The 26,290-nt window shown below is 39.9% G+C and overlaps 1 protein-coding gene across 1 annotated transcript in view; it reads right to left on the bottom strand.

Moving 5' to 3' along the window:
* The window catches only part of MYH15 (myosin heavy chain 15), a 198,963-nt gene that overhangs the window by 39,244 nt on the left and 133,429 nt on the right, over window positions 1-26,290 (bottom strand). Inside the window, 6 exon segments of the mRNA XM_036851779.1 lie at window positions 158-262; window positions 265-350; window positions 352-495; window positions 4,380-4,576; window positions 6,958-7,076; window positions 21,537-21,663. Of these exon segments, the coding sequence (XP_036707674.1) occupies window positions 158-262; window positions 265-350; window positions 352-495; window positions 4,380-4,576; window positions 6,958-7,076; window positions 21,537-21,663 (778 nt within the window).

The raw sequence follows: 26,290 nt of genomic DNA, 5'->3' as shown, positions 1-26,290 counted from the left end.
GTTAAAAGAAAAACAAATTCCAAAGTTAGTATTCAAAACGTCAAAGTTAAGACCCGAGCGAGGCCGTGACGATGCTGAGGTTTCTGCGCATCGAGGCAGCCTTGCCCTTGGCGCAGGGTCCCCCGGGGCCCCTGCTCCGGTTCCCAGGGCAACGTACCCTTCAGGTTCCTGTCCTCCCTCCGGAGGGTCCGCTGGCTGGCGGCGCTCTCCTCGCAGGTGCGCCTGAGCTCGGGGAGCTGGGCGCTGAGGGCCCGGGCCTCCTCTGCGAGGCGCCCGGCATCGCCTGAGGGTCCTCGTGGTCCCGCCTCCAGCCGTGCAGGCACGTGTCGAAGCGGCGCTGCTGCCGGTCCCGCGCAGCGCGCCTTTCCACCACGCGACAGGGTGTCCCCGAGCTCGAGCTGCGGTCGGAGCCTGGCCCCCTCCAGGGAGGCCCTTCTGGCATGGGCCACCCCCATGGCTGCGACAACCTCCTGCGACCGAATTGCCAGCTTCTTCCTGAGAAGGGGAGGTCCAAAGGGCGAGGTGAAACCATAACCCTCAGAGAGCCTGTGCAGTGTGTCCTTATTAAACACAGCACTCGGGTACAAATGGGGGGGGGCCCTGAGGGTGGCTTCATAGTCTGAAGGGGAAGCAGCTTGTGTCTGACAATGACCTCCTTGTGCCTGTGGAACCCAGATGTCTGCTGACCACCACACTCCAGCATGTGTCCACATGTCCTTTATTCCCCCCACCCCCACCCTTTGCCAACCTGGACTTGAAACTCAGAACCTCTGAATCCCTGTAAGTATGTGCTTCCCCTGAACCTTAAATAAGCAATACAGACTTTATCGAAGACTTTATAAGAAATGGGAGAAAGAGGAAGATGGTACTGAACACCCAACAGTAAGCAACCGTTAAAAGTCTTGGGGTTGGGCTTCCCTGGTGGCGCAGTGGTTGAGAATCTGCCTGCTAATGCAGGGGACACAGGTTCGAGCCCTGGTCTGGGAAGATCCCACATGCCGCGGAGCAACTGGGCCCGTGAGCCACAACTACTGAGCCTGCGCGTCTGGAGCCTGTGCTCTGCAACAAGAGAGGCCGCGATAGTGAGAGGCCCGCGCACCGCGATGAAGAGTAGCCCCTGCTTGCCACAACTAGAGAAAGCCCTCGCACAGAAATGAAGACCCAACACAGCCAAAAAATAAATAAATAAACAAATGTGGGGTTTAAAAAAAAAAAAAAACCATCAGTGGCCAAATTCTTTAAAAAAAATTAAAAAGTCTTGGGGCGCGTCTAGTCTCTAAAGAGCTCCTTGGCTTTATTGCTTCCAAGGAGCATTCTTTGGCTCTCTCCTGCTCACTGTCTCCCCCTCTCATCATGGGACTCCGAAACATGCCCGAATTATCTTTTCTCTGAATTTCTTCTCCATCTCAGCTCCTCTTCCCAAATTTATATACCCACATCCATCCCAGCGTTATGCTCACTTATCAGGTCCTACTGCTGTCGGGGGTACTTTAGCCCCTGTCTGTCCTCCCTCCAGAATCCTCTGAGATGCAGTGGCTTATTAAAATGCTTCCTCTACCGTCCTTACAAGGCTCATACGCTTCCTTATGGATGCAAAGTGTTCTCTTGCTCCCGTCTCCTGCAGGGACACTGGCAGTCCCATTCTTACTCATTCATCACACCTCTTAGATGAAAGGTACTGGATGTACCAAAGCTTTTTCCAATCTACAGTTATTAAACAGAAAAAGATCCTCAGGAATTAACATGTTCCACACAGCAGCCCAACACAGCGGGGTGCTCATAAAGCCCCCTTTTGGTGGAATCCTGCAAAAACCAATCTGTGCTCAGTGTCTAAGAAAGACCTGGGCTCTAACAACTACTCCTTGCTCACTGGCTTTCTAACCATAGTCACTTCACATCTTTGCTTCATCTTTCTTAACTGGTAAGAAGAGATTCTGCTGTACCACATGGTGACTATCATTAATAATACTGTATTGTGGGCTTCCCTGGTGGCGCAGTGGTTAAAGAATCCGCCTGCCAATGCAGGGCACACGGGTTCGAGCCCTAGTCCGGGAAGATCCCACATGCCGAGGATCAGCTAAGCCCGTGCACCACAACTACTGAGTCTGTGCTCTGGAGCCCATGAGCCCCAACTGCTGAGCCTGTGCTCTGCAACAAGAGAAGCCACCGCAATGAGAAGCCTGCGCACCGCAACGAAGAGTAGCCCCCGCTTGCCACAACTAGAGAAAGCCCGCGTGCAGCAACGAAGACCCAACGCAGCCCAAAATAAATAAAATAAATAAATTTATAAAAAAATAATAATAATAGTGTATTGTATATGTGAGAGTTGCTATGAGAATAGAGCTCTAGTGTTCTCACCATAACAACAATAAAATGGTAATTTAGTGGGGTAAAGGAAGTGTTAACTAATCATGCTGTGGTAAAGATTTCTCAACATGTGCATATAACAAATTATCACATTTTACACCTTACTTGTACACCCTACACAATGGTATATGTCAATTATATCTCAATAAGGGAGAAAAAAAAGGAGATTCTGATGCTTTATCCCACCTAAAACAGGAGTCTTGTAAAATAATTACACATATTTTAACTACTTTAGAAATGCTCAATTGGAACCAGAAAATGGGAATTTTACTTTGGGTGACCAACTGCTGGGGGACTGAGGGGTTGTACCAGGACATGGTGCTATCAGTGCTCAAACTTGGCAAGTCCAGGGCAAACTGGACAATTGATCACCTTCATTTGACTGATAATGTTGTTCTACATTTACTACCAGCTACAATTTTGCTCCTCAACTTGCCAACCATAAGCACCTATATAGTTTCCTAGAATATGAAAGAAGGTGTGGGAGATGAAGAAATCAGATACCTATCCTTGGAGAACTCAGAAGCAGTAAATGGGGTCTCAGGGGAGCTTGATTCCACTAAACTAACTCATCATGTGAACCCCAGCCTGGAAATCTAAGTAGACAGATCCTCAACTTTCCAATTAAAAAAAATGGAATCCTAGATTTTTTTGCAGTTCCACATCCCTTAGGGGTTTTAGTGGGAAATCATAATACAGACAATGCTTTATTTATTTGATGTTCAACTAAGTTTAAAGCAAAAAAATAAAAAAGTCTTTGGGTATTTTCTCATTTGCCCATCATTTCTCTTTAGCTGTCATGTACTACAGGACCACAATTTGTTAGTTCCAACAAATCCGTGTGGTCATAAGTAACCTATATACTTTCCCTCTTTTCTGTCCCTCCCTAAGAAACCTTCAAACAGAGTGACTGGTAGACACTTTCACCGGAATTCTTCAATTATTAGGAAAAAATAAATCTTACTTTAGAAGCGAATGCCATATTTTGGATATGAGGCGCCATTTCAGTTCAAAGCCCCACTTTTCTGCAGTCCAGAGTTTTTAACACATTTACTGCAGGTATTTTTAGTATCTGTCATCCCAAAGCCCTTTTTAAGTTACTGTGGCTACAGAGACAGATTGCTTGGTACCCCTTCAGGGACAGAACACAGCAGCTGTTCAGCACGTGCCCAGCAATGCCTTTCAAAGATTTAGGTGAAGAACTGAAAAAATAATATTTTTGGTTGATGCTAAAGAGAAATGTATTGATCTGCCCTGAATTTCTGCCAAGCTACCAAGCCAGGGATACACTCTTTTGAGTCAACCTTTAATGATTATAAGCTGGGGATGGTTTGACACTTTCTCTCAAAGACACACAGTCCTTTGACCTCTGAGCAAAATGCTTTAGAACTACATCCTGGTACTAAGTCTTGATTCATGTGGGCCCCAAACTTCTGTAGTTCCTGAGAAGAACTTCTAAAGCCTTTATGTAGTGTTGGCTATAAAATCAATATCCTAACCTTAGAGGTGGCCCAAAGGCACTTTCTTTTCAAAGAAAGCTTTGTCCCATAGGCAGGATGACAAGTCCTAATACGTTTCCAGCTGCCCCTGTCCATCTTCACAGACCACTTTGTAGTCTACAAGTTGTAGACCAGAGACATGATGACTTTAATGTACGGAGACATGTACACACACGGACTCCATTATTTGGGTGTTCCAAATGAAACACAGGATTTTCGTGCTAGCCTACTTTCAAACCCTAGTTCAAAGTCACATCTATGAAGACTTCCCTTGTACCCCTAGAAAGAACCTCTTTTTTTCCCTAGGACCTCTCTCTAGTCTTTGTCACTCTGTATTATAATTTTCATTTTTGAACCCCTCTAGAGCATGTGCTTCTTGCCAGTGGTGGCTGTTTTCAGCTTTGGTCTTGGGCTAGTTCACACACTTGGTGACGATTAGCTTAGTGTACACATGTGGCCTTGAAGACAAAGTCACCGTTCTCCGAGTCCTCTGTGCAGCCCTGCCCCACTCACTCGGCGTCCTCCAAGTCCTCAGTGCTCCGGATGGTGTCGTCTTCACACTTGGTTCTCCACTTCACCATTTCAGCATCGCCTTTGCACAGGGCCTGGAGCAGCTCAGCCTTGGCCTCTTGCTCTTCCTGGTACTGCGCTCGTAGAAGGTCACAGTCACGCTTGGCCGACTTCACGGCCTAGGCCAGGGCGCTCTGTGACTGTAGGGGACACAACACGTGTTACAAAAAGGCACCACGGCCATTAACAAACGATGAAAGGCTTGGAGGTGACATCATCGTTTTTAGATAAGGTTAATAACCACCTGTCACAAAGGCAAGCTGAACCTGAACCTCGTAAGATGACACCAGGGAGAGAATTTGGGACAAGAAGAGAAAGGAGAGAGTGTCTAATTGCTGCCGTTAAAACAAGGAAGAGCGTTCTATTTAGGGAAATGCCAGCCTGACTATGTGGGCTTCAACAATAGACAGGCCTGGAGTTCTAGAAATAGTGTAGAATGCAAAGGCAGCAAGAAGAACACTCACTGCCATTTAGGTAATAAGATTTATATTTAGCAATATACAAGAGTTAGATCTTGTTTGGACTAGAAAGGACCAATGAGCTTAGTCTAGCCTTTTCATTCTATTCAAAAGGAAAACAAAACCTTTTATTTCACATGTAAATCCCTAAAAACTTTAAAACTTTAAAACAGTACTATCCAACAGAACTTTCCATAGTGATGAAAATATTCTATATGTACACTGCCAATATGGTAACCACTAGCCACGTGGCTGTTAAACACTCAAAATGTGCCCAAAACAAGGTCAAATTCAGTCAAAACTGAATTTCAAATTTATTTAATTTTAATTAACGTCAATTTAAATTCAGGTAGCCACCTGTAGTGTAGTACTGGCTACTGTATTTACTGGACAGTAGAGCTCAGTTTAATGACTATTGCTGGCACTTAAGGGGTGGTCTGGTTAACCTAGCAACATCATTCCCAAGAGATAACCTAGTCTACTGTGAAGAACCAAGGTCACTGCCAGCCCTCATGGGTCCTTAATGCAAATTAGGAAACAACATCTTCTCAGGTAGATGCAGCTCTGAAAGCACAAGGCTTGGTTAATGGCAGCCTCAGGAAGACACCTTTGGGCAGTGAATGAGGAGCAATAATACACAGCGACCCTAAGAAGGACACAGGCTTTGGAATCTGGGAAACTTGGCTTCAAATTGCTACCCTTCCTCTTATTTAATATATATTTATTGAGCGCCTGTTCTAAGCAATAGTGTTAACTGAAGTAAAAAAGATGGAGACAAAGCCTTTGTCCAAAGGAGCTAAAAAGAGTAAGAGAATATATAAAACAAACATGTACAAAAATTACTAAATAAAATTGCTGACAGCACTGAGAACATAGAACAGACTGACATGATGAGGAACGTTTGGTTCTTTCTCATCATCCCCCAAAGGCCTTGGGGAAGGGCCTTGAAACAGTGGGAACAGCAGTTACAAATGTCCTAAGGCCAGAATGATGGCAGCTTGTATAAGGGGCAGCAAGGAGGCCAGGGTGACTGGAGGGGAGTAAATGACGGAAGCAGCTGTGGAAGGTAAGGTCACAAAAGGAGGCCGGAGCCAAGAAAGGGGGCCTTGTATGCCAGTTGGAAGCCACTGGGAAGTCAGCCAGAGAGATCTTCTAAACTATAAATCTAGTCATTTCACAACCTGCTAAACTTCCTTCACAGTATACTACCAGCTGTATGACCTTGGATGAGTTGTCTTCTCAAAGCCTTGTTTACTTCATGTAAAAAAATATAATTCTACCAGTTTCATATGACTTATATATGAAGGTTTAGATGGCATGAGAGAAGTTTCTAGCATGATGTCTGATGCACAAATCATGACAGTAATTTGAAAATGTACATATGATATAGAAAATAAGGAGAGTAGAAGGAATAAAATAAAACATTTAAAAACTGAAGTCTGAAGAGATGCAGTGAGATTATATACAAGTGAAGTCCTTTGGGGTCTTAGTAAGAAAGAGGCCTTGAATATGAGCTAAGAACAGACTTGAATACCAGGGCTCAAAAATCCATCTCTCATCTTAGTCACTATGCTTTAACATTAAAGAACCACTTTCACTGTGGTCACCTGCTAGCAACATTATATATTCTCTTGGGAAGAAATGACTAATAACGACTAATATTTATAATATATTGACAATTTGAAAATAATATTGAGCTAATCCAGCCCCATTCATTTTATCCTGCTCTTTTATTTAATTCCACTTCTTTGTGCAATTCAGAATCAAAGACCCATAAAGAACTTTGCTGACTTTCTGTTCTAGCAATAATGCAAGATGGAAACACATACTTTGTTTGCTCTAAATCCGACAAACTAGAGAAGCGATCTGAATTACTGAGGATGTTCCTTCAGTGACCAGAGTCCTTCCTGGCACGTATAAGATCCAACACATCTTTTTCTATAACTTCTAGGGCACTTTCCCCCCTTCTTTTATATGAGAAGATATTCAGGCTGACCTAGCAAGCACTATTTTTTTTTTTAACATACAGTCAAGCTCCTGGTGAGAAATAATAGATGCATGACTTTGGTCTCTTCTGCCAATTGCCATTTCAGGTCTTGAATCTGCAGAGCGAAGGTAATCTTTTCCCTGGAAAGTTGTTTTATCAGAGCTTCCTTTTCTTCTAGCCTTTTTAGGAACTCACCTACAAAAAGATTTCACAAAATAAGTTAATCATGGTCTTCTTATCTACTGCCTTTCCCACTTAACTTGTTGGCTTAAGAGCAACTAATATGATCCACATATTTTTGATATTTATAAAGAGTCAAGGGTCCAGTTATCAGCAAACCATGGCAATGATCCTTTCCCGAACTCTTGAGAGTGAGCTACCATTTATTGAGAATCTTCCATAGAGCAAGTACTTTATATATATTATCTAGTTTAATTTTTATAGCTACTTGATAACATAGGTATTATGTTACCTATTTTTCAGAAGGGAAAATATGGCAACTGACTTAAATGTGATTGAGACACAAACCTGGTTACTAGCTATGCAATGGATGTAGATTCAAGTTAAGCTTTTAATCCTGAGGAATGCATTCTTTCTTCTGTGCCATGCTCCCTTGTTTACTATGTGTGGCTCTACAAATTTCTGACCATATGATTTTTAGATAATTACAACTTCTTTGCCTCATTTGTAAATTGAGGATGGCAGTAAAATATTGTTAATGAAAATTAAATGAGTGTGAATGTACTTTGTAGACTGAATTGCTAAATAAATATTAGAAATCGTCATTAAATGGTACAGAATGTGACCAAGAGAAGGGTAAATTTTATTTCACTCTAGTCTACTTTCCCAGCTTAGCTTATTCCATTAATGATAGGTGAGAAATGCCTTGGTTATTAGAAATGGTATTAAAGCAGAGCCAATCCTGAGCAAAGGCAGTTACTTCTATTATGCAATTAGTGCAATAATAAAAGCCCCAAATATTTATGGTTCCCACCCCTCTTGCTACAAACAAGTTCTAAAACTCTCAACATCATAAGAGTGTTTGGGTTAAAACAGCAATTCCCAAACTTTTTGGTCTCAGGAACACTTTATATGCTTAAAAAATTTTGAGGACCCCACAGAGATTTTGTTTATATGAGTTTTATATTAACAGTGTATTCAAAATTAAAAGAGAAATTTAAGGTATGTATTTACTCATTTTAAAATAATAAAAATCTTAATGACATGTTAACAGAAGCAACGATTTTTAGAGGGAAAACTGTATGTTCCAAAACAAACAAAAAATTAGTGAGAAAAATACGCTTATTTTATATTTTTTTAAATCTCTGGCTTAATAAAAGTCAGCTGGTTGAAGAACCCAACTGTTCTGGTTGAAGCATATGAAGAAATCCAGCCTCTCACAGATAAGTAGTTAGAAAAGGGAGATGTGTTTTTATAGTCTTTTCAGATAATTGTGACTATTGTTTGACACTGTACCAAAACTCAACAAATAGAAGTTTCTTAAGGGTTAATGGTATAATCCATATAAATGAATTTTTTATTCTGTTACATTAAAATTCATGCATCTGTCTTCAACTTTGAGTAGATCTTTTACCTACACATGATTTTGCAACATCAAGCAGTGGTGATTTGAAAAGTATACGTTTACTGAATTATGCAGATTTTCCAAATGTTAACACATTTCATCACAAAATATTTTAAAAATCATATTTGTTAACATCACCACTTATCTCATAAGAAAAGCCTTTAAGGTTCAGCTCAAGATGGGGGAGTTAGAAGATCCTGAGTTCATCTCCTCCCATGGACACACCAAAACTCCAACTACATATGGAACAACTATCTCTGAGAACAACCTAAAGACTAGCAGAACAGATTTTCTACAACTAAGGCTATAAAGAAAAGACCATGTGGGGAATGGGTAAGAGGGCAGAGACATGGTCTAATCAGAGCCCACACCCCCGATAAGGCAACTAATAAGTGGGAGGGATATCACAACTGTGGAGGTCCCCACTGGGGAGTGAGGGGTCCAAGCCCCACATCATGCTCCCCAGCCCAGGGTTCTTGCACCGGGAAGACAAGCCTCCGTAATGTCTGGCTTTGAAAACCAATGGGGCTTAGGGCCGGGAGAGCCAGAGGACTGCAGGAAACTGCAGACAATGCTTGTGTACAAACTCACTTGCTCTTGGTCCCAATAGAGAGGTAACAGCTTGAAAAACACCTGAGTCGTACAAGAAGGAAATTCATTGACTAATATTAGGACATATTTTGGAGAGGCAGGGATCTGGCAGAACTTTCTCCAGTGGCAGAAGCACTTGTGGGCACCTTTTTATTTTTATTTTTTCAACTCTTCTGCCACATAGCTGGCTGGCCCAGGACTGGTGGGCACCATTTCTGTTACTTTCAATCAACCTAGCTAACACGGTGTACACTGCCCCAACATTCCCTTGAGGACCCACCTTGGAAGGCCCCTCAAAAACCACTCCATGTCCACTCCATCGGGCAGGTGGCACAAGCTGGCACTGGTGTCCCTCCAAAGTGGCTCTTACCCCATCCAACCTGGTGAGCCACCTTGGCCAGCATCAGCACGCCCTCCAAGGAGCTCCCACTTGGGGGTCAGTGCCACCCACAGCACACCTACAGCAGTCACAACCAAGCTATGCAGCCAGCCAGGCCTGGGGCCAGCTCCCTCAACCAGTGTGCCCACAGCAATTGTGGCCCAACCACAATAAGAGGGTGTATGCAGCCCAAACAGGGGAAACCCTGGGAAAAACTGGCTCTGGTGACCATGGGGAATTGTACCACACATAAGGCCACTCTCTCAAGACTAGGATATGGAGCTGATCTACCTAATACATAGAAAGAAACACAAAGAGTTAGGCAAAGCGAGGAGACAAAGGAATACTTTCCAAATGAAAGAACAAGACAAAACTCCAGAAAAAGAACTAAACAAAATGGAGATAAGCAATTTATCAGAAAAGAATTCAAAGTAATACTCACAAAGATGCTTACCAAACTTAGGAGAAGAAGGGGTGAACTCAGTGAGAACTTCAACAAAAATATAGAAAATATAACAAAGAACCAATCAGAACTGAAGATTGCAATGACTGAAATGAGAACACATTAAGGTTATCAACAGCAGATTAAAAGATCCCAAAGAACAGATCAGCAATCTGGAAGATGAGGTATTGGAAATCACCCAATCATAACAGCAAAAAAGAAATCTCTCTTTTTAAGAGAGATTAGTTTAAGGGATCTCTGGGACAACATCAGGCATACTAACATTTTGTGCTATAGAGGTCCCAGAAGGAGGGGAGAGAGAGAGAGAGAAAGACATAGAGAGAGACAGAGAGACAGAGAACATATAGAGGGAAAATACCTCAACACAATAAAGACCATCTATGACAAAAGCACAGCTAACATAATACTCAATGGTGAAAACTCAATGGTGAAGATGGCTCAAAGATCAGGAACAAAACAAGGATATTCGTTTTTGCCACTTTTATTCTACACAGTACTGGAAGTCCTAACCATAGCAATCAGAAAAGAAAAAGAGATAAAGACATCTAAATTGGAAAGGAAGAAATAAAACTGTCACTATTTGCAGATGATATGATACTATACATAGAAAACCCTAAAGACTCCATCAAAAAACTATTAGAACTAATAAACGAATTCAATAAATTTGCAGGATACAAAATCAATATACAGAATCAGTTAGATTTCTGTACACTAATAACAAACTATCAGAGAGAGAAATGAAGAAAACAATTCCATTTACAATTGCATCAAAATGAATAAAGTACCTAGGATTAAATTTAACCAAGGAGGTGAAAGACCTGTACTTGGAAAACTATAAGACACTGATGAAAGAAACTGAAGATACAAGTAAATGGAAAGATAGTCTATGTTCATAGATTGGAAGAATTAGTATTGTTAAAATATTCCTACCCAAAGCAATCTACAGATTCAATGCAACCCCTATCAAAATACATTTTTGGCATTTTTCACAAAACTAGAACAAATAACCCTAAAATTCGTATAGAACCACAGAAGACCCAGAATAGCCAAAGCAATCATGAGAAAGAACAAAGCTGGAGGTATCATACTCCTTGATTTCAAACTATGCTACAAAGCTACAGTAATCAAAACTTTATGATACTAGTACAAAAATAGACACATAGTTCGATGGAACAGAATAGAGAGCCCAGAAATAAATGCACACTTACATGGGCAGTTAATTTACAACTAAGGAGCCAAGAACATACAGTGGGGAAAAGACAGTCTTCAATAAATGGTGTTGGGAAAACTGGAAGTTAAATGAAAGGAATCAAAATGGACTATTTTCTCACACCATGCACAAAAATAAATTCAAAATGACTTAAAGACTTAAATGTAAGACCTGAAACTATAAAACTCCTAGAAGAAAACATAGACTGTATACATTTTGACACTCGTCTCAGCAATATGCTTTTGGATCTCTTTCCTCAGGCAAGGGAAACAAAAGTAAAAATAAACTAATGGGACCTAATCAAACTAAAAAGCTTTGGCGCAGCAAAGGAAACCATCACATAACGAAAAGACAACCTACTGAATGGGAGAAGATATTTGCAAATGATATATACAATAAGGGGTTAATATCTAAAATATACAAAGAATTCACACAACTCAATATCAACAAAACAAAAAATCTGATTTAAAAATGGGCAGAGGACCTGAATAAACATTTTTTTTCCCCAGGGAAGATATTCAAATGGCCAACAGACACATGAGAAGATGCTCAACATCACTAATCATCAGGGAAATGCAAATCAAAAGCACAATGAGATATCACTTCACACCTGTCAGAATGGATACATCAAAAAGACAACAAATCACAAGTGCTGGTGAGAATGTGGAGAAAAGGGAGCCCTGATGCACTGTTGATGGGACTGTAAATTGGAGCAACCACTATGGAAACAGTATGGTGGTTCCTTAAAAACTTAAAAAAATTTTAAAACCTTATACAATCCATCAGTTCCACTTCTGGATACTTACTGGAAGAAAATAAAAACACTAATTTGAAAAGATATGTGCACCCCTATATCCATAGCATCATTATTTATAATAGCCAAGATATGGAAGCAACCTAAGTTGTCTTTCAATAGATAAATAATGAAGATGCAGTGTGTGTGTGTGTGTGTGTGTGTGTGTGTGTGTGTGTGTGTGTGTATTCAATAGAATATTACTCAGCCATAAAAAATAGTGAAATTATGTCATTTGCAATAACATGGATGGGCCTAGAGGGTATTATGCTAAATAAAATAAGTCAGACAAAGACAAATACCGTATTATTTCACTAATATGTGGAATCTAAAAAAAAAAAAAAAAAAAGAACAAACAAAACAATACAGAAACAGACTCATAGATACAGAGAACAAAGTGGTGGTTGCCAGAGGGGAAGGGGGTGGGAGGGTTAAGTGAAATAGGTGAAGGGGATTAAGAGGTACAAACTTCTTATTTTTGTTATAAAACAGGTAAGTCATGGGGACATGATGTACAGTATAGGGAATAGAGTCAATGGTACTGAAATAACTTTGTACAGTGACAGATGGTTACTAGACTTATTGTGGTGAGCAATTTGAAATATAAATAAATGTTGAATCACTATGTTATATACCTGAAACTAATATCATATTGTACATCAACTATATTTCAATAAAAAAGGAAGAAAAAAGAAAAGTCTTCAAGAATTGAGAGCCATCAAGCTTATGATGGTACCTACCTGTTTTCTGAAATCTAATTTTTTACCTAAAAGCTCCACTTTTATTATTGGCAACAAATATTGTCAGCTGTTTTCCTTGTAGTGACAGGCTCACTTTGTTCATTTTTGAGAAAATATCTGCACTATCTAAGTCTGAATAAGCATAGTTTGTCAAATGTTCTTTCAAGTAAATATGATTCTTCCTGAAAAGATTGCTAGTTCAACTCAGAACTTGCACAATCACACATCCTACTTCAGTATGAAATGGAAGTGCTTTATGCATACTTTTTGTTTTGTCACACAGAATATTAAGAAGATATATACTCGGGGTTGAGATGTAGTATAATTAATTTTTACTGTTTCATTAAAGACATTCTTAAGTAAAACTGACTATTTTTATTTTAAACTGTTGAGTATGTACCAGTGAATACAATGATTAATACTACAGTGTGGTGCTACTGCCTCGGCTTGTGATAAGGCTCCAGCAGTTTTAATCGTCATTGCTTTTGCACCATCAATAACAGTGGCAAAAGAATTTAAAAAGCAAACAGCATCTTAGTATTAGAATGAAATAGTTCTAACCTCTTACTTAGTTCCCCTAAAAGAGTCTTGACAATTGCTGGGGTTGCACAGACCAAAACTGAGAAGCTCTGGGTGACACATCATATTTAAAAGTTTTCTGGGGAAATGCCAATCCATTAGGGCAGCAGTCCCCAACCTTTTTTGCACCAGGGACTGGTTTTGTGGAAGACGATTTTTCCATGGACGGGGTCAGGGGGGATGGTTCAGGTGGTAATGCAAGCGATGGTTCAGGCTGTAATGAGAGTGATGGGAAGCGATGGGGAGAGGCAGATGAAGCTTCGCTCACTCGCCCACCACTCACCTCCTGCTGTGCAACCTGGTTCCTAACAGGCTGTGGACCGCAGCCCAGCGGTTAGGGACCCCTGCATTAGGGGGTTAAGACAAACATATCTACGATAACACACACAAAATATTTAAGAAAATGGGAATAGGAACATACATATCGATAATTACCTTAAATGTAAATGGATTAAATGCTCCCACCAAAAGACACAGACTGGCTGAATGGATACAAAAACAAGACCCATATATATGCTGTCTACAAGAGACCCACTTCAGACCTAGAGACACATACAGACTGAAAGTGAGGGGATGGAAAAAGATATTCCATGCAAATGGAAATCAAAAGAAAGCTGGAGTAGCAATTCTCATATCAGACAAAATAGACTTTAAAATAAAGACTATTACAAGAGACAAAGAAGGACACTATATAATGATCAAGGGATCGATCCAAGAGGAAAGTATGACAATTGTAAATATTTATGCACCCAACATAGGAGCACCTCAATACATAAGGCAAATACTAACAGCCATAAAAGGGGAAATTGACAGCAACACAATCATAGTAGGGGACTTTAACACCCCACTTTCACCAATGGACAGATCATCCAAAATGAAAATAAATAAGGAAACACAAGCTTTAAATGATACATTAAACAAGATGGACTTAATTGATATTTATAGGACATTCCACCCAAAAACAACAGAATACACATTTTTCTCAAGTGCTCATGGAACATTCTCCAGGATAGATCATATCTTGGGTCACAAATCAAGCCTTGGTAAATTTAAGAAAATTGAAATCGTATCAAGTATCTTTTCCGACCACAACGCTATGAGACTAGATATCAATTACAGGAAAAGATCTGTAAAAAATACAAACACATGGAGGCTATACAATACACTACTTAATAACGAAGTGATCACTGAAGAAATCAAAGGGGAAATCAAAAAATACCTAGAAACAAATGACAAAGGAGATACGACGACCCAAAACCTATGGGATGCAGCAAAAGCAGTTCTAAGAGGGAAGTTTATAGCAATACAAGCCTACATCAAGAAACAGGAAACATCTCGAATAAACAACCTAACCTTGCACCTAAAGCAATTAGAGAAAGAAGAGCAAAAAAACCCCAAAGCTAGCAGAAGGAAAGAAATCATAAAGACCAGATCAGAAATAAATGAAAAAGAAATGAAGGAAACAATAGCAAAAATCAATGAAACTAAAAGCTGGTTCTTCGAGAAGATAAACAAAATTGATAAACCATTAGCCAGACTCATCAAGAGAAAAAGGGAGAAGACTCAAATCAATAGAATTAGAAATGAAAAAGTAGAAGTAACCACTGACACTGCAGAAATACAAACGATCATGAGAGATTACTAAAAGCAACTCTATGCCAATAAAATGGACAACCTGGAAGAAATGGACAGATTCTTAGAAATGCACAACCTACCGAGACTGAACCAGGAAGAAATAGAAAATATGAACAGACCAATCACAAGCACTGAAATTGAAACTGTGATTAAAAGTCTTCCATCAAACAAAAGCCCAGGCCCAGATGGCCTCACAGGTGAATTCTATCAAACATTTAGAGAATAGCTAACACCTATCCTTCTCAAACTCTTCCAAAATATTGCAGAGGGAGGAACACTCCCCAACTCATTCTACAAGGCCACCATCACCCTGATACCAAAACCAGACAAAGATGTCACAAAGAAAGAAAACTACAGGCCAATATCACTGATGAACATAGATGCAAAAATCCTCAACAAAATACTAGCAAACAGAATCCAACAGCACATTAAAAGGATTATACACCATGATCAAGTGGAGTTTATTCCAGGAATGCAAGGATTCTTCAATATACGCAAATCAATCAACGTGATACATCATATTAACAAACTGAAGGAGAAAAACCATATGATCATCTCAATAGATGCAGAGAAAGCTTTCGACAAAATTCAACACCCATTTATGATAAAAGCCCTGCAGAAAGTAGGCATAGAGGGAACTTTCCTCAACATAATAAAGGCCATATATGACAAACCCACAGCCAACATTGTCCTCAATGGTGAAAAACTGAAACCATTTCCACTAAGATCAGGAACAAGACAAGGTTGTCCACTCTCACCACTATTATTCAACATAGCTTTGGAAGTGTTAGCCACAGCAATCAGAGAAGAAAAAGAAATAAAAGGAATCCAAATCGGAAAAGAAGAAGTAAAGCTCTCACTGTTTGCAGATGACATGATACTATACATAGAGAATCCTAAAACTGCCACCAGAAAACTCCTAGAGCTAATCAATGAATTTGGTAAAGTAGCAGGATACAAAATTAATGCACAGAAATCTCTTGCATTCCTATATACTAATGATGAAAAATCTGAAAGTGAAATTAAGAAAACACTCCCGTTTACCACTGCAACAAAAAGAATAAAATATCTAGGAATAAACCTACCTAAGGAGACAAAAGACCTGTATGCAGAAAATTATAGGACACTGATGAAATAAATTAAAGATGATACAAATAGATGGAGAGATATACCATGTTCTTGGATTGGAAGAATCAACATTGTGAAAATGACTCTACTACCCAAAGCAATCTACAGATTCAGTGCAATCCCTATCAAACTACCACTGGCATTTTTCACAGAACTAGAACAAATAATTTCACAATTTGTATGGAGACACAAAAGACCCCGAATAGCCAAAGCAATCTTGAGAATGAAAAATGGAGCTGGAGGAATCAGGCTCCCTGACTTCAGACTATATTACAAAGCTACAGTAATCAAGACAGTTTGGTACTGGCACAAAAACAGAAATATAGATCAATGGAACAGGATAGAAAGCCCAGAGGTAAACCCACGCACATATGGTTACCTTATCTTTGATAAAGGAGGCAAGCATATACAGTGGAGAAAATACAGCCTCTTCAATAAGTGGTGCTGGGAAAATTGGACAGGTACATGTAAAAGTATGAAATTAGAACACTCCCTGACACCATACACAAAAATAAACTCAAAATGGATTAAAGACCTAAGTGTAAAGCCAGACACTATCAAACTCTGAGAGGAAAACATAGGCAGAACACTCTATGACATAAATCACAGCAAGATCCTTTTTGACCCAGCTCCTAGAGAAATGGAAATAAAAACACAAATAAACAAATGGGACCTAATGAAACTTAAAAGCTTTTGCACAGCAAAGGAAACCATAAACAAGACAAAAAGACAACCCTCAGAATGGGAGAAAATATTTGCAAATGAAGCAACTGACAAAGGATTAATCTCCAAGATTTACAAGCAGCTCATGCAGCTCAATAACAAGAAAACAAACAACCCAATCCAAAAATGGGCAGAAGACCTAAATAGACATTTCTCCAAAGAAGATATACAGATGGCCAACAGACACATGAAAGAATGCTCAACATCATTAATCATTAGAGAAATGCAAATCAAAACTACAATGAGGTATCATCTCACACCGGTCAGAATGGCCATCATCAAAAAATCTAGAAACAATAAATGCTGGAGAGGGTGTGGAGAAAAGGGAACACTCTTGCACTGTTGGTGGGAATGTAAATTGATACAGCCACTATGGAGAACAGTATGGAGGTTCCTTAAAAAACTAAAAATAGAACTACCATACGACCCAGCAATCCCACTACTGGGCATATACCCTGAGAAAACCATAATTCAAAAAGAGTCATGTACCAAAATGTTCATTGCAGCTCTATTTACAATAGCCAGGACATGGAAGCAACCTAAGTGTCCATCATCGGATGAATGGATAAAGAAGATGTGGCACATATATACAATGGAATATTACTCAGCCATAAAAAGAAATGAAATGGAGGTATTTGTAATGAGGTGGATGGACCTAGAGTCTGTCATACAGAGTGAAGTAAGTCAGAAAGAGAAAAACAAATACAGTATGCTAACACATATATATGGAATCTAAGGAAAAAAAAAAAAAAGGCCATGAAGAACCTAGTGGCAAGATGGAAATAAAGACACGAACCTACTAAAGAATGGACTTGAGGATATGGGGAGGAGGAGGGGTGAGATGTGACAGGGTGAGATAGTGTCATGGACATATATACACTACCAAATGTAAAATAGATAGCTAGTGGGAAGCAGCTGCATAGCACAGGGAGATCAGCTCGGTGCTTTGTGACCACCTAGAGGGGTGGGATAGGGAGGGTGGGAGGGAAGGAGATGCAAGAGGGAAGAGATATGGGAACATATGTATATGTATAACTGATTCACTTTGTTATAAAGCAGAAAGTAACACACCATTGTAAAGCAATTATACTTCAATAAAGATGTTACAAAAAAAAAAAAGACAAACATATCACATATTTTATAGAATTAGGACCCACTTAACATGGCTTAATTGATCACATTTACTGTTGGTCTCCTTTGAAAGCAGAGTATAATCAATGGACAGGACAGGGCATGAGAAAGAAACTTTGGTGATAGTAGCAAAAAAAGCAGCAAAAATTCTGGAGCATAGACCTAGTGAGAGGAGGGGAGGTTTGGATAGGTATATACTTAAAATTTAATTCGTACAAAAGCCAAAAGGTAAAGCTAAGAATAAAGGAGGAAATAAAAGGTCCTGCATCCTAAGCAGAATTATCATCTCAGATCCACTTTCATTTCACTCACCCACCAATTTCCTCATCAAAAAAGTGAGTAGTAAATTAATGCCAATAGGTAGAGGGAGGTAGGCAAGGCCTATGAAAAAACTTGTATACAATACTACCTTCAGAGCTGGACATAAAGGTATACTCCAGCTTAGTCTCTGAACTGCACAGTCCCCATGCAGACTACATCGTAAATGGCACAGAAGATCAAATTGGGGGTTTTGTGATGAGGTCAAGTGTGATACACCCTGTCACCAGCATAAGAGTCCTACTTAGTGTCCCTGCTAGAATCCAAAACTCTTTCCTCTTCTAGATTTCCAGGTTTGTTATTTTGCCAGTTCATTTTAATTTAGCTTTGACTCTAGATTAACATCTAGAAACAGAGGTGTCCATAGGCAGAAGGACAGACGGTTTTCACTCTCGTTTTAAAGTGAGTGCCTCTGGGCATCAAGAACACATTGTTTATTTTCATTGAACTAGGAATTCTATCTTTGGGAATATACTACAAAAAATAATTCTAATTACAGACAAACAGCTAGCCACATGCTGTTCACAGCAGACAAGCAAGTTACAGGGCAAGATGAAGTAACCATTGTCCATCTACTTGATGGATTAGAAGCACTCTTATAAATGACTGAGTATTCAAGACACAAAAAAGCTCATGACAAATTGAAAAAGAAAAACCTTAAATAGATTGCCACCGTGTAAAATATAGGAAAAATATCTCACTAACAATAGTGTTTGATAGCTAAGAATAAGTCAACGGAACATTGTTCTACTTTCAATTGATCAAATGTTTGTGGATCTCCAATAAGTGGCAGGCATTGTTCCAGATGACTGACAAAAATCAGTGATCAAAACAAAGACCCCTGCCCTTGTGTAGTTTACATTCTGGCAGGTGGAGACACGACAGACTTATTTATTATGTCAAGCATGTAGCTTCTTTGAAGGTATTAAATGCTATGAAAACAGAAGCACATGGAGAAAACTGGTTGAGAGCACTCAAATGTCACCTTCCCAACAAGGCCTATCCTGACTCCCCCCAGATCTATTTGATTAACCCTCATCTTTAAGTCTTTGCTGAATTAATAGGGTGTTCTGGGCAGAAGAAATAGTCAGGGCAAGACTCTAGGGTGGGAGTGTGCATGGTATGTTCAAAACACAGCAAAAGGTCAAAGTGACCAAGGCAGAATGAGAGAAGAGAAAGTAGAAGAAGTCAGAGAGATAATGGGGTCCAAGCATCTGACCCTTGTAGGCCATTGTACAGACTATGGCTTTTACTGAGTGTAAAAAAGAGGTGTGGGTTCATATTACCCAAGGCAATCTACAGATTCAATGTGATCCCTATCAAATTACCAGTGGCATTTTTCACAGAACTAGAACAAAAAGTTTTTTAATTTGTATGGAAACACAAAAGACCCTGAATAGCCAAAACAATCTTGAGAAAGAAGAACACGGCTGGAGGAATCATGTGCCTTGACTTCAGACTATACTACAAAGCTACAGTAATCAAAACAGTATGGTACTGGCACAAAAACAGACATCTGGATCAATGAAACAGGAGAGAAAGCCCAGAAAAAAACCCACATACTACAGTCAATTAATCTATGACAAAGAAGGCAAGAATATACAATGGAGAAAAGACAGTCTCTTCAAGAAGTGGTGCTGGGAAAACTGGGCAGCTACATGTAAAAGAATGAAATTAGAACATTCTCTAACACTATACACAAAAACAAACTCAAAATGATTAAAGACTTAAATGTAATACTGGATACTATAAAACTCCTAGAGGAAAACATAGGCAGAACACACTTTGACATAAATCACAGAAGTATCTTTTTGCATCTGTCTCCTAGGGTAAAGGAAATAAAAACAAAAATAAATTAACGGGACTTAATTAAACTTAAAAGCTTTTGCACAGCAAAGGAATCCAGAAACAAAGGAAAAAGACAACTCTCAGAATGGGAGAAAATATTTGCAAACAATGTGGCCCACAAGGTATTAATTTCCAAAATATATAAACAGCTCATACAGCTTAATATCAAAAAAAAAACAACCCAATCAAAAAATGGGCAGAAGACCTAAATAGACATTTCTCCAAAGAAGACATACAGATGGCCAACAGGCACATGAAAAGATGCTCAGTTTCACTAATTATTAGAGAAATGCAAATCAAAACTACAATGAGGTATCACGTCACACCAGTCAGAACTGTCATCATCAAAAAGTCGACAAACAATTAATGCTGGAGAGGGTATGGAGAAAAGGGAACCCTCCTACACTGTTGGTGGGAATGTAAACTGGTGCAGCCACTATGGAGAACAGTATGGAGGTGTCTGAAAAACTAAAAAAAGAATTACCATATGATCCAGCAATCCCACTCCTGGCCATATATCTAGAGAAAACCAACGTTCATAGCAGCACTATTTACAATAGCCAAGACATGGAAACAACCTAAATGTCAATCCACAAATGAATGGGTAAAGAAGCTGTGATGTGTGTGTATATAAATATGTGTATACACAATGGAATATTACTCGGCCATAAAAAAGAATGAAATAATGCCATTTGCAGCAACATATATGGACCTAGAGATTATCATATTAAGTGAAGTAAGTCAGAGAGAGAAAGACAAATATCATATGATATCACTTATGTGTGGAATTTTAAAAAATGATACAAATGAACTTATTTACAAAACAAATAGTAGACTCACAGACATAGAAAACATAGAAAACAAACTTATGGTTACCAAAGGGGATAGCAGGGATGGGGGAGGGACATAAATTAGGAGTTTGGGATTAACATACACACACTACTATATATAAAATAGGTAAACAACAAGGACCTACTGTATAGCACAGGGAACTATACTCAGTATTTTGTAATAACCTACCATGCAAAAGAATCTGAAAAAGAATACATATATATGTATAACCAAATCACTTTGTTGTACACTTGAAACCAACACAACATTGTAAATTACCTATACTTCAATTAAAAAAATAAATTTAAATAAATTTAAATATAAAAAAAGAGGTGTGGGCTCATTATTGAAAATGAGGAAAAATGCCTATTTCAATGAGGTAGATGTGATAAAGAGGCATGTTTATAGACTGTGTGGACAGCCCCTACCATCCTTTGATCTTGAAACTTGCTCCAGTCAACTGCATATTGCATTTCCCCTTCATGGAAGAGACCTGGGCGGGGACTCCCAAGGTGGTACAGAGGTGATCCTTCCCAGACAAGAGCATGTCTGTGGACAAGGTAACATCAAGGGCCTCATTTGTCCCCTAGAATTTTTAAGTGCCCACTCAGGCTCAATAACTGTTTCACCATTTCAGTGGTCTCTCTACCAGTCTGCTGGATTGAGACTCATAAGTGAAGCAGCACTGAAAGTTTACTTACCATTTTCACTCTGTAGCATTGTTTTCTGTGCTGTCAGATCATTTGCCAACTGAGTCACTTCATCTAGTTTTGCATTTGCTTCATTCAAGTGCTCCTCATACAGACTACAGAGCTTCTCAGCATTACCCTACAAGTTGAGAAGGAAAGATTGGACATGGTTTATAGAGACCATGCTGAATTAGCTGCATAAGGAAGGAGGGGAGGGGTGGTTCCCGGGACCCTTGTGCTCTCCTCTGCCCTGAAAGCCACAGCCAGCATTGGGAAACCATGTCTTCTAATTTAGGAAAGCACAATACACTCAGGGTCTGGGCCCCTCAGAGGCCCAAACTTTTCAGATTATAGGTATTAATGGAGAAACGACTCTTCGGGTATTGGGGACCCTCTCTAGCATTCATTGCTTTTCTGAAGAAGAAAATGTGTCAGTGATGAAGTACATAATCACTTCCTGACATTGTATTATATATTTAACCATCTTTCTTTCCTGCTAGAATATGTTTCATGAGGGTAGAGATTCCATCTAATCACAGATTATACCCCCAGTGCCTTGAATAGTGTCTAGCACATATTAGGAGCTCAGTTAACAAGGGGGTAGGCTCAGAGGGAAGGGAAAGGAAAGATGGGAAGAGGTGGAGGAGGAAGGAAGGAAATCCAAAGGGCTGACCAAGAAGGATAGGAGAAAGCAGATAGATCTGAGCTGCAGTAGCACAATAACAGAAATTTAAACTGTCAAAACAACTGGACCCTCCCAATCACAAAGGCTGCAGGTTCCTGATTACCCTGTTGAGTTAACATTTCAATCCCACACTCTAACTTCTCAGAATTGGTTGTTCATGTTTGAAGAAATGGATATGGCATGTGTCCTTTGCACTTCTACCTGGTTTAAGTAACCAATCTAATCATCAGACTGTTGCCACACTCTGGAAACTAATGCCAATGACTATGAAACCCAATATTTTCAGGACGAAGAGCTGCCAAATGTAAGATGGTGCTATCCTCTTTACCTAGCTATAATTTGCATTCTCATTATTAATATGGTCAGAAGTCATAAAATGACACTGGTGGTACTATAGAACCACAGTTCTGGAGATTTCACATAGCTGTTTTTGTGTTTTGTTCTTTACATGTTTTAAATCACAATTCATAAAACAGCCCCATGAGACTTTCGTCTCTATAAAGAAATAGTACTATGGAAAAAGAAGGAAGAGGAGGAGGAGGGGGAGGGGAAGAAGGAGGAGGGGAAGAAGGGGGATGGATAACAACAACAAAGAAAGGATCACACCAATGGCATTCCAAAAAAATAGTGAAAACTGTGAAATCTGGTAGTGAGTCTAATAGTTTCAATGTTAAACTAATTTTTATGATATAGCAATGGCCAAGGACCAAAAACATTTCAAAGATGACACCAGGTTTGGTTCTCTGGGAAACTTCTGAATCAGCAAATATTGGACCTCTTCTGCTGGAGCCTATGCTCTGTTGAAGATTGTTCTCTTTAAGCTTACCCTAATGACTATTTTAAAATCTTTATGAAAGACTCCTAGATTACATCTCATATTCCCAAGGCCAAGTGTAGTGCTTGACACAAAATAGGCACTTAATAAATGTCTAGGACACTCAAATTACTGCAGACTTTAGTGAGAGGTTGGCCAACATACCCACCACAGTTTACTTAGAAGTCACCTTCAAGCTTTCCTTATAAACCCCAACCCCCAAATTTGTTTTTTTTTTTTTTAACTGACTTGGGATATTATCCACTGATTAGCAAACAAGGGAAGAGGCAAATCAGGTGCCTGCCCATTTGGAGGCTGACAAGGAACAGTTCTATTCTCAGATGTTCCGTAGCACACCCACGCTTGGTGGTGGTTATGAAACCAGACCTGGCAAAGATTCAATGATCAGCTCTCTCTACAATGCCATCAGCATCATGTAGTTTAGAGCACTGATGTCAAATGCCAGCCACACTCAATTACCCACATTCTCCACTTGCTACTATAAGCTATAGTAGTGACACAGGTAACAGTTTTTAGATAATCTGTAATTTCTAATATTTCGAACATTGAATATGTTTGCTCCCACTTCTGAAAGTAATTTGATAGTCAAAGTTGGCACACTTGCTGTTTTCCTCACAATATTCCTCAAGAACTCAGATTGCCTCTGTTTTATAAATGAGAAAACAGAGTTAGAGAGGCTAAATACCTTGCCCAAATTCACACAGGTAGTATGCATTGGGTTTAGGATTTGAACTGATAATTGCCTGTGCAGACGCAAAAAAAAAAAAAAAAAGTCAGGCACTAGATACTAGATTCCTAAGCATCCATTGTATGACATAACAACAAAGGAAATGTTAAGGATTAATTGACTTAACGTCCCAGTTTGCTCAGATTGTCATGAATCCTGGGTCCCAGAAGAAACTGGATAAAAATATGATGACTCTGTGAACCATCTTTATTTTATGTTCTCTCCAATAATAAATGACCCATGAACTGGGGCCAAGAACACAGCCAGATGGGAGAGATGCCAATTCTGCTTGTGGCCATGAGTGTGCTCTGCTACACACCTGTTTGCTGAGGGTAAAAGAATACAGATCTCTATAAGACAACTTAGTCAGTGTTGTGGATATGGCAAGCAAAGGAGCCAGAGAATCCCCAGTTTTCAAGAGAAGCCAGCTGTGCACATCTGCAGAGTAGGCAGCCGCTGGGCACACAGGAAAGACACTTGCCCTTAGGCACCGCTTCAGATGGTAGTTATCCATGGGCATTGTTTACACTGGTATAGTGTTTTCAATTGAAAAAGTATTTCCATAAGCAGGATCTGCAAAAGACAATGAGATTGTTCATCTAAAGGTGGCCTGTACAGGGATATAACATTCAAAGGGGTGGTAGCTTCAAAAGAACTTCAAGTTTAAGCCTAAAGATAGACACTAAATTTTGATACCAAGAAGGAAAAGGTTAATGAAATAATGCACACTCATCCTAAAGCTGGCTCTTAAAATGATGCATAAAAATGCTGCCTCCTAGAAATTCAGGAACCAATGGGAATTCAAAATAATCAAGATAATTGTGAGATTGCCTATAACTTCTAAATTGCCCTGGGCCTCTCTGTCAGCCTAACATACTTTCAAAAATGCTTCAGTTTCCACTGTACCACTGAGTATTGGCATTTCTGGCATTATAAGTCAAGAAAAGATGATGTAAACAATTCAGGATAAAGTTCAGCATAATGTGTATGCCTATGAGGGTGAACAGAATCACTTTATCCCACCAACAAATACGTAAGGCAGAATGCAGTCACCCACAGACATACACAGGATTTGGAGCTGAGGCCCAGCTCTGCCATATAATTTTTGTGACCCTGGACGAATTGTTAAACCTATGAGCCACAGAATTCCCAAGAGGCATATGTAACAGATTAACGCTAGTAACTGAGTGTACAGATTACGGAAAGCATGTAGTAAACATGAGTAAAATAAGACCTAGTTTCTGCCTTAGAGATGTCTTCTATTGAAGCAAAGTGAAAAGACCATACAATGCAGCAGTAAAGGGGGACACCAGAAGTGCTAAAAGAATTAAGAAACAGATAAAATCTTAATAAGGAAAGTTGAACTTGAGCATTCCAGGGAGACGGTTTAGTTGGAAAAGGCATATTGGTAGGAAAGTGGATATCTGGCTGAAATAGAGGGTCCAGGAAACAAAGTACCAGAATCTAAAACAGGCAGGGCAAGTGGAGTCAGATCACAGGCCACAGGATACCTTGAAGGGCACAAGTTTGGAGTTCACTTTGAAGCAGGGACATGATTCAATAAAGCCATCTCTCGAAATAGTCATACAGATACTATTTAAAATAGATTGGAAAAAAAGACTAAAAGCAAAAAAAGATAATTTAGAAAACCACTGCAATAGTCCAGTTAAAAGATAATGAAAGTCATACATGTGAGTGGGAATGGAATGAAAAATTGCAAGACAGTGCAAAATTGACCTGCTGTAATAATTGATGGGAAAGCCACGAACAGAGAGGAAACAAATAATCAATTCTAGGCTTAGAGTCTGGGTGACGGAAGAAACAGGGTGTTGCTGGTAACAAAAATGTCCACAGGAAATATGTCAGCTTCAGGAGAAGGGGATAAGTTTGGTTTTAGACATGCTAATTTGAGGAAAGGTAGACATTACTGAATTTTGAAAGAACCAATTAAGAAAATACTTTTAAGAGAGACCTTCAAGATGGTGGAGGAGTAAGACGTAGAGATCACCTTCCTCCCCACAAATACATCAGAAATACATCTACATGTGGAACGACCCCTACAGAACACCTACTGAGCGCTGGCAGAAGACCTCAGACTTCCCAAAAGGCAAGAAACTCCCCACGTACCTGGGTAGGGTAAAAGAAAAAAGAAATAACAGGGACAAAAGAATAGGGACGGGACCTGCACCAGTGGGAGGGAGCTGTGAAGCAGGAAAGGTTTCCACGCACTAGGAAGCCCCTTCGTGGGCAGAGACTGCGGGTGGCGGAGGGGGGGAGCTTCGGAGCCACGGAGGAGAGCGCAGCCACAGGGGTGCGGAGGGCAAAGCGGAGAGACTCCCGCACAGAGGATCGGCGCCGAGCAGCACTCACCAGCCCGAGAGGCTTGTCTGCTCAGCCGCCGGGGCGGGCGGGGCTGGGAGCTGAGGCTCGGGTTTCGGAGGTCGGATCCCAGGGAGAGGACTGGGGTTGGCGGCGTGAACACAGCCTTAAGGGGTTAGTGCACCACAGCTAGCCGGGAG

This window comes from Balaenoptera musculus, chromosome 4, assembly GCF_009873245.2.
Source record: "Balaenoptera musculus isolate JJ_BM4_2016_0621 chromosome 4, mBalMus1.pri.v3, whole genome shotgun sequence".
NCBI classification, from domain to species: domain Eukaryota; kingdom Metazoa; phylum Chordata; class Mammalia; order Artiodactyla; family Balaenopteridae; genus Balaenoptera; species Balaenoptera musculus.
The sequence above is the reverse complement of the archived record's forward strand: the minus strand, read 5'-3'. Positions and strand labels throughout refer to the sequence as shown.